The sequence below is a fragment of the Cetorhinus maximus genome, chromosome 14, assembly GCF_964194155.1.
Source record: "Cetorhinus maximus chromosome 14, sCetMax3.hap1.1, whole genome shotgun sequence".
In the NCBI taxonomy this organism is placed as follows: domain Eukaryota; kingdom Metazoa; phylum Chordata; class Chondrichthyes; order Lamniformes; family Cetorhinidae; genus Cetorhinus; species Cetorhinus maximus.
The window spans coordinates 17,473,001-17,486,260 of NC_135892.1; the positions used below are offsets into that span (position 1 = coordinate 17,473,001).

Below are 13,260 nucleotides of genomic sequence, written 5' to 3' on the forward strand. Positions count from 1 at the left end.
AACTGAAAATACCAATACACCCCCAGACTGTCCCTTTAAGTTTATTTCCCTGCCCCTTGCCACCCAACCTGTGAGTATATGGATCTTTTTTCGATTCATTCTCAAGATGTGGGCATTGCTGGCAAGGCTTTCATTTGTTGGCCTGTTCCTAGTTGCCCTGCTAATATGGTGGTGTGGCTTAGTGCCTTGTTAGGCCATTTCAAAGAGCAGTTATGAGTCAACCACATTGGTATGGGACTGGAGTCACATATAGGTGTACTGTCTACGCCACCTAGAAAGGCGAGGACAGCAGTCACATGGGAACAACCACCACCTACAAGTTTCCATTCTACTCACCACCCCGACTAGGAACTATATCACCATCCCTTCTCTGTCACTGCAGTCAAAATCCTGGAACTCCCTCCCTAACAGCACTGTGGGTGTACCTACCCCATGGTTCAAGAAGGCAGCTCACCACCACCTTCTCAAGGGCAATTAGGGATGGGCAATAAATGCTGGCCTTGCAAATGACGCCTGTGTCCTAGGAATGAATTAAAAAAATATATAGATCAGACCGTACAAGAACATCAGGTTTCTTTCCGTAAAGGACAAACTGTCCCGAATTGGGCCTGGGAAACGCCAATGATACTCTAAGATTTTAACGGCCTGCCACACACACCTTTTCAATATGAAGAGGGACCTCCCGAAGTTGAGAGTTATCCATGTAAAATCAGGCCTGGTGATCTCTGTAACCAACCCCTATCCTGTTGGGAGTGTGTTACTAATAAAAATTATCCCTGTGTCTCTCCATGTGCTTCACAGCATGGAGGCTGTGCCTTGTTGCGATGCCCAGTCTGGCCAGTGAGCAGGCCAGTGAGCAGTAGGTGTTTGAGGTTGAAAGGAGTTATCCATAAAGGGTGCCGTATTCAACCTGTGCCAATCATTGGTCAGGGCACAGTTAGAATACTGGCTCCAGTTTAGGGGCACCTTACTTCAGGAAGGACGTCAAGGTCATGGAGAAAGTGAAGACGAGATTCACGAAGATGATACCAAAGATGAGAGGCTCTGGTTATCAGGAGAGAAAATGGGACTATTTTCATCAGAACAGGGAAGTAAAAAGGGGATCATTTTTAAAATTTGTCCATGGGATGTGGACGTCGCTGGCTAGGCCAGCGTTTATTACCCATCCCTAATTGCCCATGGCATTTAAGTCAACCACTTTGCTGTGGTTCTGGAGTCACATGTAGGCCAGATACAATGGTTCAAAATTCTGAGGGATTTTGATAATTAAATTTGCACTGGTTGTCGATTCAGTAACTAAGGGCAGAATCTTGTTCCCTCCCCCTTGGTAGAAGGCCATTTAATCAGGCAGGATAGTGACGGGTGAGGACTCCACCACCTTTCCGCATCTATACCAACTAAGTTTGTGGCATGAAGGCACATGGACGGGTTTCCTGCCTGGCCACCAATTGAGGTCCTTAAGTGAGCAATTAACGCCAACTTAAGGGCATTATCCTGTCGCCACTAGTAATAATCCAGCGGCGGGTGGTGATCTCACTATGCGGGGAACATGACAAGCAAACCTTTGCCTGTGGGGTGTGGGGGTCGAGGGTCTCTTGTTCAAAGGCACTCAGTGCCTGATTGAGAGATCCAGCATCAGGAAGTGGATGCTGATGAAAGCCATCTCTGTGACCTTGCTGCTGACCCCCCCATGCCCCCTCCCCTGTGACCCCCTTGCTGTGAATCTCTCCCCACCATCATTCACCTGTGCTGGGGCCCCTCAGCAATCGGAGGCCTCGGGTGGTTGTAGTACCAGCAGCAGCCACAGTCTTCCCAGCGGCACTGCTGAGTACAGAAGGCCTGTTAGCCTCTGATTGAACTTCTGCCCCTGGGCTCCTTGACCCTGGTGGAAGGCCCAGTGCTGGCCTGTCAGGCGCCTTGGTGACACAAGATGCAGCTGACCTTCCTGAAAAGAAGCGATGTGGGGGTTTCACCGGCTTTTTAGCCGGCAGCCGAGACCCCCATCACCTCCACAAGATTCTGCCCTAAATGCAAAATTTAAGATCACCATCCAGGACAAAGCAGCTGCTTGATTGGCACATCATCCACAAACATTCACTCCCTCAACCAGCAACGCAAAGTAGCAGTAGTGTGAACCATCTACAAGATGCACTGCAGTAATTCACCAAGGCCCCTTGGACAGCATCTTCCAAACTGAAGACCACTAATATCTAGAAGGACAAGGGCAGCAGATAGATGGGAACACCACCTGGAAGTTCCCCTCCAAGCCACTCACCATCCTGACTTGGAAATATATCACCGTTCCTTCACTGTCGCTGGGTCAAAATCCTGGGACTCACTCCCTAACAGCACTGCAGGTGTACCTACACCACAGGGACTGCAGCGGCTCAAGAAGGCAACTCACCACCACCTTCTCAAGGGCAATTAGGGATGTGTAATAAATGCTGGCCTAGCCAGTGATGCCCACATCGCGTGGATGAACTAAAAAAAAAAGACTGAAGGGGTGTGTAGGAGGAATCTCTTTACACAGAGGGATTGTTAGGACATGGAATGTCGACCAGAAACAGCAGTGGATGTAACAACTGGAACAATTTTTGAAAACCAGATCTTGCTGGAAAGATAAGGTCGAGTTCAGAATACACATCATTATTAATGGGCATATTGGCTATCAAATTGAGGGAATTAAGAAAGAGACAGTGCGAGCCGTAACTCTCCAGAACCTGCTGGTCAATTTATGGCACTCCACTGTTTACTTCAAGCAAACAGATGCTTGCCCATAGCCTCCCCAAAATTTTTAAGAGCTTATGGATTTGCACACTAGTTGCCCACCAAACACGCCACAAAAATTGAAGTCCAGAAGATAAGAGTGTAAGTACCCTTTTAATGATGCGGTAATTGCTAATGCAATGCTAATAAATCTCTATGAACCAGAAAAGGAACAATTTAGCTTGTTCGATCTCATCCCTGCAAGAAGTCAATTGTTGTTGGAGATTTAAAAAAAATCATCTTCTTCCTTTGCCTTTCCGCCTCCTCCCTTGACCCAAACTCACCCTCCTTCTCCACTGTTCCTCCGTTACTTCCTCAGTCTTGGAATTTTGCTGTTTGAAGGGATAAACTCTGATGAGCTGAATGGTGCAGGAAAACATCTGATGATGTACTCCGTGAGATGCCCCACTCCAGCAAGATCCAGCTCAATAAATTTAGCAGGGTATTTGGAAAGGAGAGTGAATAAGATTGAACTTTTCAGAGAGCCAGTGCGCAGACATGATGGGCTGAATGGCCCCCTTCTGTGCTGTAAAATTCCATGAATTCTATGATTTGTAAATTCCTTAATATTACCAACTTAAGTTTGAAACTATCAGATGTTTATAAAGTGAAGAGATATTTGTGATAGGGCATTTAACTCAAGCTGCTTAAACTACAGCCAGGTGTAGCACATAATACAAAAGCAAATCACTGCAGATGCTGGAAAGCTGAAATAAAACCAGAAAATGCTGGAAACGCTCAGAAGGTCTGGCAGCATCTGTGGAGAGAGAAATAGAGTTAATGTTTCAGGCTGATGACCTTTCCTTCAAACAGTTCTGATGAAAGGTCGCAGACCTGAAACATCAATCGTATTTCTCTCTCCGCAGATGCTGCCAGACCTGCTGAGCGTTTCCAGCATTCCCTGGTTTTATTGTAAAATGTATCATCGTGCTACTTCCTGCAATGCCTGATGGGAGACTTAACAAAATGGCGTCGCGGGTTCTCTTGGTGCCGCCAGTGATTGTTTTAAACTTGCTATGTTGTCTCGTCCAGGAGATCGTGCTGATGAAGGGGGAAGGGGAGGTGAAGTTGAACATGACGATCGGCAAAGGAGAACAGTCCCTGAAGAGCAGTAACCAGGAGGCGGGGAAGGTCATTCACAACCAACTTCAGGCACTCAGGGAGGCCTGGGCGGAGGTTGTCAGTAACTCTGTGAACTGCCACAGGTACAGCCTGCGTCTGAAGCAACTATGGTCACAGTTTCCAATGCTCTAAACCACCTTTTCAAATTCTTTCTAGCATCAAGTAATGGCTAATTTTAATGATTATTTGATAAATCTATCATTGGAATTTGTGATCTATCGTTCATTTTCTTTAAAACATTTAGATAATATGGGCTGAATTTTAGCCTTAAAAGAAGAGGCAGGTTTTGGTCAGTTGGAGGGTTAAAGTCTGAAAAATCTGTTTCCCTACCTAAACCTGTCTCTAACCCAACTGTTTCCTGAGGCTGGTAGGTGGACAGACAACCAACCTGCTCACTCAGACTTGTCCACTGCTACACCCTTCACTGATTGGTCCCCCGCCCGACTGAAGGCACAGCCTTTCAATCAGGCCGAAATCCAGTTGGTGCCACCACAAGGCCACCTCCAGCTCAATCCTGGGCTCTGGCCTCAGGTGGGGTCCAGCCACCATCTTGAAGACCCTGGTGATGGTGGCGTTCCAGCCCCATTGGGCCAGTAATGGGCCTGATCGACTGCCTGCTGCTGTTGGGTGAGCATCCTTTGCTGTATTCACCCCGCCTCTGGCAAGACCCCTTGGAAACTGCTGGGTAGCTGACCCGACATGCTATTTTCCCATTTTTTTCTCCCAGTCCTGCCTCCTGAGAAAATTCAACCTGCTGCATCCATAACATCCCAAATTTCGGGATCCCCACAACCCTCTGACCTGCAAATGACCAGATGTATCAAACCCCAATTCACAGCTTGCACTGGCGAGATTTGAACTCTCAGCTTTTCTGACCAAACTCTCTCTCTGCGGGTCCACTAAGTAAAAACTCCCTCCTATAACTTAACAGTCCACCCACCCTCGCTGGTCACTGACTGATGCTGAGCCAGACTGTTTGCCAAGTCAGTGTCCCATTTCCACTTGAGGTGGGCTCGTGACCCCATATCCTTGTCACCACCAAGACTGCCCACTTCCACCGCTGTAACGTTTCCTGTCTCTGCCCCACCTCATTTCAGCCCCCGCTGAAATCTTCACCCATGCCTTTGTTCCCTCTAAACTCAGCTGTCCCAGTGTTCCCCTGGCCCACCTCTTGAACCCTCCATAAACTTCAGCTCATCCAAAGCTCTGCTGTTTGTATCTTAACTTAGCGCCAGGTCCTGTCCACACATTGCTCCAGTGCTCACTGTCCTATAATGACTCCTGATCCGCCAATATCTTAAAAATAAAATTTTCATCCTTGTGTTCAAGTCCCTCCATAACTTCACCCCTCCCCACCTCTGTAGCCCCCTCCCCCTCCAGTCCTCCAACCCACCGAGATACCCTTCCACTGCCAAGGGCCTAAGCTGAGGAATTCCCCCACTATGCCTCATCACCTCTCTACTCTTCTCTCCTCCTTTAAGTTGCTCCTTCAAAACCTATCTCTTTGACCGAGATTTTGGACGGCTGCCTGCATATCTCTTAATTTGACTTTGGTCTCAAATCCTGTCTGATTACACTCCTGTGACGCGCCGTGGACTGTTTTGCTGCATTATAGGCACCATATAAATACGAATTGTTGTTGTTGATTTTAACTAATTTTCTTTGGAATTTGGTGAGGGAGAGTAAATGTGCTTAAATTTGAGTATTTGCCTGTGATTAAGAGTGGGTGGGAATGTGAAAGGAAGTGCTGTATAAAAGTGTCACAAGGAGTGTCTAACAATGCATGCTGCAAGTCAGACCTTTAACATGTTCTAGATATGGATGGAGGGGTAGGCACCCTGTCAACTGAGGCAAAGATAATACTTATGAATGGTTCTAATTATTTATTTGTCCTCAGGATTTGAGCAACACTGGGGAGGCTACATTTATTGCCTGAGCGCATTACGAATCCAGCCCATAGTACAGGACCGGAATTACATGTAGGCCAGCTACCTAGACTGGGGGCAGGTTCCCTCCTCTGAAGGACAGTAGTGAACCAACTGGGTCTTCATGATCAACCCAACGGTTTCAAGGTCACTTTTCAGTTGTCAGCAAATGACCAGATTTATCGAACCCCAATTCACAGCTTGCCCTGGCAAGATTTGAACTTGCAACCTCTCGGATTGTTAGTCCAGGACCAGAATCACTGGGCTGCCAAATGCGTCACGGGATCGCCAATGGTTAACCATGTGGGGTAATGCCAGGGGAGGGCAACAATGTGCAGTTAAATAGTATGTTATGTGACCTTCCCTCTCCACACAGTGCGTATAATCTTGTTCTTAGTCTGTTCCCTTTACTCCTTCCCGGTTATTGTCAGGAGTCCTTGGTTTCTCACCCTTTGAGTTACAGTGGGCAAGATTTTAATTCACTTGAAGCCCATCCACTTGCCTAGAGTTAAAATTGGGCCCTGCGTTGCTTTCCCTCATCGGTGCCTCTTCAATAACTCTACATTCTGTTGCTCTTTTGCCTTTCAGCCAGCTTGAGTGGGTGGTGGCTCAGTGGAATAGTTACCTGGAAAGTAAGGGGCAGCTCCAGCAGTGGATGGAGTCCATGGAGCAGGAAATGAGCCAGGACCTGGAGCAGCAGCCCGACCTGAAGGACAAGCTCTCGCAGCTGGAGCGACACCAGAGCCTCTTGGCTGACATCGAGAAGCACTCGGTCATACGCAACCGTTTGATTGAGAAGGCCAAGGAGCTGCTGGAGAGAACGGGCGATGCGTCTTTTACAGAAGATGCACAGCTGGAGATGAGAACCCAATTTGCTGATATTGTTGTTGTTGCCAAGGTAACCGGCCCTTCCTGTTCATGTCCGATTCTCCAGAGTTATAATGGAAATAACATTTACAGCAACGGCGAGGTAGTGTAATGTGGGAGTTGCAACATTAGTTGCCGTTGCTGGCTTCTGGCTGAAAACCCTTCCTTTGCAGAATGTCGTTTGTGTACCAGCATACGCACAGGAAGAGAACAACTCTGTTAATGTTGACTGAGGAGTTAACTCTGTAACTGTAGGGAACCACCCCCAATTCTTAATGGACAAGTGGGAAAAGACACTGTCCTGCGAACTGTCCAGACTCAGTCCTCACACTCAATTACAAGTCTACACCAACCCGCCCAGTCGTCTTGGTGATAAGGTTATGGTTGTATGTTTATGGTGAGCAGGTTATGGTGATTTGGGGGAGAATTTTAATCTCCAAAAATGGGCGGGTCGGGGTCGGGTTAGACGTGAAAAGCTTACAATTCTCAAACCTGACCCCAGCACGCCTACAGACCGCCCACTTCTGGGGTTTAACAGAGGTGGGACAATGGAGGATGGACAGCCAACCTGCTCCCAGGAGGCGGGTTGGTACTTTAAATACGTGTGTTTCTGAGGCTGGCAGCCTCTGATGTAACATGCTTTGCAGATTTAATGGCAGCTGGTCTCAGGAAACCCGACAACTGAAGGGTGGTGAGGGCAACTTTGAGAAAAAGATAAGTGCCTTTTCAGCACTGCCTGTGGGCCAAGAGGAGCAGGAGTGCTTTCCCCCCACCCCTGATGACCCCACAAACTCCCCTCCTCCATCAACCCCCCACACCCCATGCAAAGACCCCCCACACCCCACCCCCCCCCACCCCCGGACAGTCAGAGATCGGACACTCCCTGGGATCGAATGCCCCTCCAGGATTAGGGATCAAACCTACCTACTCCCGCAGCCTGCACCTGAGCCCTCACTGGAGACTAGCTCAAGCAGGCCGACCTCTGGGTGGGCAACCCGTCAAGGCGTAGAACTGAGCAGGGAAACCCAGACTTTCTGGTTTCCCATCCGAAACGCCATGCTCCCCCACCCCCCCAGCCCCCAAGTCCCTCCCACCATTAATATTCAGGCCACAGTTGTGGCGCTGCAGTTACACCAATACACTTGACCTCTTCACTCAGGGCAGGGGTGTGGGAAACTAGCCAACTCTCTCATCGCTCTGCAGGTGTGGGGTGACGTTAGGGTCCCATATGTCTGTGATGAGCTTCATGCTGAAGTAACCATTACCATCGCTGAATCCCCCACTGTCAACATCCTAGGGGTTACCATTGACCAGAAACTGGACCGGACTAGCCATATAAATATTGTGACTACAATAGCAGGTCAGAGGCTAGGATTCCTGTGACGAGTAACTCAACTCCTGACTCCCAAAAGCATGCCCCCATCTACAAGGCACAAGTCAGGAGTGTGATGGAATACTCTCCACTTGCCTGGATGAGTGCAGCTCCAACAACACTCAAGAAGCTGGACACCATCCAGGACAAAGCAGCCCACTTGATTGGCACCACATCCGCAAACATTCACTCCCTCTACCACTGATGCACAGTAGCAGCAGTGTGTACCATCTGCAAGATGCACTGCAGAAACTCACCAAGGCTCCTTAGACAGCACCTTCCAAACCCACGACCACTACCATCTAGAAGCACAAGGGCAGCAGATAGTTGGGAACACCACCACCTGGAATTTCCCCTCCAAGCCACTCACCATCCTGACTTGGAAATATATCACTGTTCCTTCACTGTTGCTGGGTCAAAATCCTGGAACTCCCTCTCTAACAGCACTGTAGGTGTACCTACACCACATGGACTGCAGCGGTTCAAGAAGGCAGCTCACCACCACCTTCTCAAGGGCAACTAGGGATGGGCAATAAATGCTGGCCCAGCCAGCGAAGCCCACATCCCGTGAATAGGCAGGAGGGTGATGGGCCTCTAGAATCACAGGTCAACAGAAGTCACCACCTTCAGGAGAGGTGGGGGGTCTGGGGGTGCAGGGGTTATTGGGTATGTATGATCCAGTGCGGAACACATATGTTGCGGTCATAACAATATCAGTAATAAACATGGTGACATTTATAGCCCATTTGGCTTTGATTCTAGGGTAAAGTCAAAAAGCTGGAGGATATGGTACAGGACCATCAACAGTATAACAGCGCGGTGCAGGAACTGAGCAACTGGCTGACATCGGCTAAGGAGGAGCTCCACCGCTGGTCGGATTTATCTGGAGACTCAACTGCTCTACAGAGGAAACTGAAGAAAGTCATGGTGGGAATAATCACCCCTTATCTGATCTACAGAAGTTAGGCAGCAGGAATTTGTAAGGAGGAATGATAAATCTACATGGGATGTCAGCTGAGGCTTAGTGGGTAACATACTTGCTTTGGAGGCATTAAATCGTGGGTTTAAGCCCCACTCCAGAATCTTGAGCACATGACCTAGGCTGACACTCCCAGTGCAGTACTGCGGGAGCGCAACAATGTCGAAGGTGCCATCTTTTGGATGAGACATTAAATCAAGGGCCTGTCTGCCCCCTCAAGTGGACTTGGAAGATTCCATGGTATTATTTTGAAGAAGAGCAGGGGAGGTAACCCTGGTTTCCGGGCCGGTATTTATCCCTCAACCAACATCTAAAACCAGATGATCTGGTCATTGTCACGCTGCTGTTTACGGGAATTTGCTGTGCTCAATTTGTCTGACACATTTCCTACATGATAACAGTGCCTATACTTCAAGCAGTACTTCATTTGCTGTGTCCCACTCTCAAGAGGCAGGACACTTCAGTAGATACTTAAAACAGGCTCTAACAGTGCAATTAGATGCCTGACTTACAGTTTCCACGTGGGATTCCCATGGCTCAGGAAACCCGGCAGCGCATTGGAGGCAAGAGCTTCTGGAGCCAGAAGGTAAATGTCCTTTGAGAGGACTCCTTGTGGGCCAGGAGAGCTCACCGGTCCCTGAAGGAAGTCTTTTGGCTTCCCGCCCACCAATCACGGCCTTTCTCTCCTCACTGCCACTATCGGTGGCTTCATCCCACTCTTTTCCCCGACCTGCAGCCCCTGATTGCTGGGGACAATCCCCAAGGACCCTCATACTTACTAGTTTTATCCTTGCGTTTCTGTGCTGCCACACCCTCCTTACCTCCCCGTAAATATCAGGCCTATGGTGTTTTGTAAGAAATAGTAGTGTTATCACTCTGTGTTTTTGATTGTAAACCCTATCTCTGTAACCTCCTTCTGTCTTACAATGCTCCAATTCTAGCCTCTTGTACACCCCAGTTTCTTTTGAACCTTGGTAACCATGCTTTCAGCTGCCTGGGCCCCTAAGCTCTTTAAATTTCCTCCTTAAATCTCTCTGCCTCTCTATCCTCTCCTTCTGTAAGGCGCCTCTTAAAACCTAACCAAGTTTTTCGTGCCTAGTAGAATCACTGCATTATACAACACATGGGGAGGTCATTCTGCCCATCATTCCTATGCTGTGTCCTTGAACGAGCCATCCAGTTAATTCCCCTGCTCTTTCCACACAATCCTGCAAATGTTTCCTCTTCAAGTATTTATCCAACCCTCTTTTGAAAGTTACTATTGAATTGGCTGCTACCATCCTTTGATACAGTGCATTCCAGATCATAGCAACTTGCTGCATGAAAAAATTCTCCCCATCTTTGCATTGAGTCTTCTATGCAGTACTTTATCAAGAGCTTTTTGAAAACCCAACTACATTACATCTACTTCATTACCCTTGTCTACTGTTACGTTATTTCTCCAAAGAGTTCAGTAAGGTTGAAACCTATGCTGATTACTCTTCGTCATACTTCTGTTTTCTAGATGTCTTCCCATTATATCTTTGAGTAAGGATTCCATTATCTTTCCTACCACCAATGTCAAGCTGACTAGTTCATATTTCCCTGAACTTCTATTTTCCTTTTAAATGTAGGAATAACATTACCTGCCCCTGGTCCTCTGGCAGTATTCCCTTTTCTAATGAATTCTTATATATGTGTAATAGTGCCTCTGCTAAATCTTCCCTAATTCCTCTTTATGTGTGCAGACGTGATTGATGCAGACCATGGATTTTATTCTCTCTAAATTTGATTAGTTTATCTAATTATCTCTCTCTATCCGAAATGTCTTGATGGGCGGAGTTTTTACCTTGTCGGGTGGGCACATGCCCAACCCGCTCGAGCGTGCCCGATGTCAACGCGCAGCTGCGCAATATTCCGGTCGGCGGGCGCGCGCAGGAATTGGTAACGCACCCGCCGACAATTAAAAGGCTTATTAAGGCCATTAAAAGGATAATTGACTTAAATTTTTCGCTGTCCGCCCAACCTTGCGGTTGGCAGGCAGGCAAAAAGGCCAAGCGGCCTTTGCACTTTTTAGGAAACATCACGCACGGGCAGGATGAGGTTTCCAACAGTAAATAAAAATAAAATAAAACATTTTGTGTCTCATTTATGTGACAGAGTCACCTGAGAGGACATGTTTTGTTACATTTTTAAAACCTTTATTGTATTTTTTTGAAAATCGCTCACCTCCCTGAGGCGGCCTCTGTGCCTCAGAGATTTTCGAGTGCGCACTCGTGCGCATGCCCGAAGTTCGCACTCGCCCTCCTCCCCCCCGCCCGCATGGGCAGCGCTGAGCGCTGCTGCTCGCGTTTCATGCTGGGCGGGCCTTAATTGACCCGTCAGCATGAAATCACGGTCCAGCCCTGATCGCGGGCGGTGGTCACCCCCACCGAACTCGCCCAACCAGGGCAAAACTCTGCCCGATGTCTATTTTGACCTCTTCTTTTAATATCCTGTATCCCTTGTTAGCCTGCCTGGCGATTACTGAGGCAGTGTACTTATTCGGTATTTCTCTAATGTTGTCACTACCTGTGTGCTTGTGTGTATCCCGTAGGGCTCAACCCCCAGTCTGTTTTTTCCCTACGTTCCCTCCTCCAAGGAGGACCCATCCCGGTTTCTCTAGTCTTGACATATAGCTGAAATTCTTCATCCAAATAAACCTCCTCTACACTCTCTCCAAGGCCTTGACACCCTTCCTAAAGTGCAGTGCCCAGAAGGCCAAACTGAGGCCCGGTCAATGAGTTAGAAAGAAAGAAAGACTTGCGTTTATATAGCATTTTGCATGACTGCCGGACATCTCATCTCAATGCACTCTACAGATAATGAACTACTTTTGGAGTGTAGTCGCTGTTGCAATGTAGGAAACGTAGCAGCCAATTTGTGCACAGCAAGCTCCCACAAACAGCAAATATGATAATGGCTAGATAATCTGTCTTTGGGCTGTTGATTGAGGGGTAAATATTGACCAGGGATACCTCCCATGCCCTTCTTCGAAATAATGCCGTGGGATCTTTTATATCTACTCAAGCAGGCAGGTGTGGCCCTCAGTTTAACCTCGCCTCTGAAAGGCATTGCCTCCAACAATGCAGCACTCCCTCATTACTGCACTGTCAGCCTTGACCTTATGCTCGGGCCCTGCAGTGGCCCATGAACCTGGGACCTGATGAGACTCGGGCGAGACTGCTACCAACTGAGCCGTGCTGGCACACGATGCAATATAACTCCCTTGCTTCACAAAGGCTTGCTTTAGAGGTGTTGAAATTTTCCTTGGGGTGAATTTTTCGGTTGGTGGGTGGGCTGTTCGGGAGCGGGTGCGGGTGGGCGGGTGCAGAGCTGATCACCGCCCGCGATTAGCTGCGCGCTGCCACATTACGCGGGTGGGCCAATTAAGGCCCGCCCAGTGTAATGCGCAGCCGGAAGCGCTCAGCGCTACCTGCGTGGGTGGGGGGGGGAGCAGGAGGGAAAGCTGGGGCCTGCGCCCTTGCACAGGCATGCGCACACAAGAGCGCTGCAATCTCCCCGAGGGAGCTCCGTGCCTCAGGAAGATTAAGTTGATGAAAAAAATTTCTAATAAATAAAGTCAAAAATGATTTAAACATGTTCCCTCATGTGACAGTGTCAGAAGAGCTGGGACATGTTTGTGAATGTGGAAAAATTGATTAAATTGTTTAATAAAACCTTCGGGAGACCTCATCCCGCCCGTGGATGAGGTTTCCTGAAAAATGCAAAGGTCGCTTGGGCTCTTTGCCTGCCCCCCCCCCCCCCACCAACCTTAAGGTTGGACGGGCAGCGTTGTTCGTAAGCTTAATTACTTTTTTAATGGCCTTAATAGGCCACTGACAGTTCGGCGGGCGTGCAGCCGACTCCAGCATGTACCCGCTGAATGAAAGGTCAAAATGACGTGATGATGTCGGGAAGCACGCCCAAAGTCATCTCGCATCATTTTACGTGTCGGCATGTCGGGCCTGCCCCTGCACACCGACAGCAATGTTCTGGCCCTTAATTACCTCCCAAAATCTTACAACACAGGGTCAATGTTACTAAAATATAACTAGCTTCCTGAGGAATGCAGAGTGTAATATGTTTTTATCACATTCACCATCTGAAATTTTAAATTGCCTCTATTTATAATGCTAAGATCCTTGTTGACATTTTAAACGGTCTACTCATGTGGCTCGGTGTCAGTGTTTTGTTTGATGCTTCTGGGA

At 48.2% G+C, this 13,260-nt stretch overlaps 1 protein-coding gene across 1 annotated transcript in view; it reads left to right on the forward strand.

Moving 5' to 3' along the window:
• syne1b (spectrin repeat containing, nuclear envelope 1b) overlaps positions 1–13,260 on the forward strand; it is a 447,660-nt gene that overhangs the window by 136,247 nt on the left and 298,153 nt on the right. Inside the window, exons 51-53 of the mRNA XM_078556589.1 lie at positions 3,799–3,971; positions 6,402–6,711; positions 8,815–8,979. Of these exons, the coding sequence (XP_078412715.1) occupies positions 3,799–3,971; positions 6,402–6,711; positions 8,815–8,979 (648 nt within the window). The remainder of the gene's footprint in view (positions 1–3,798; positions 3,972–6,401; positions 6,712–8,814; positions 8,980–13,260) is intronic.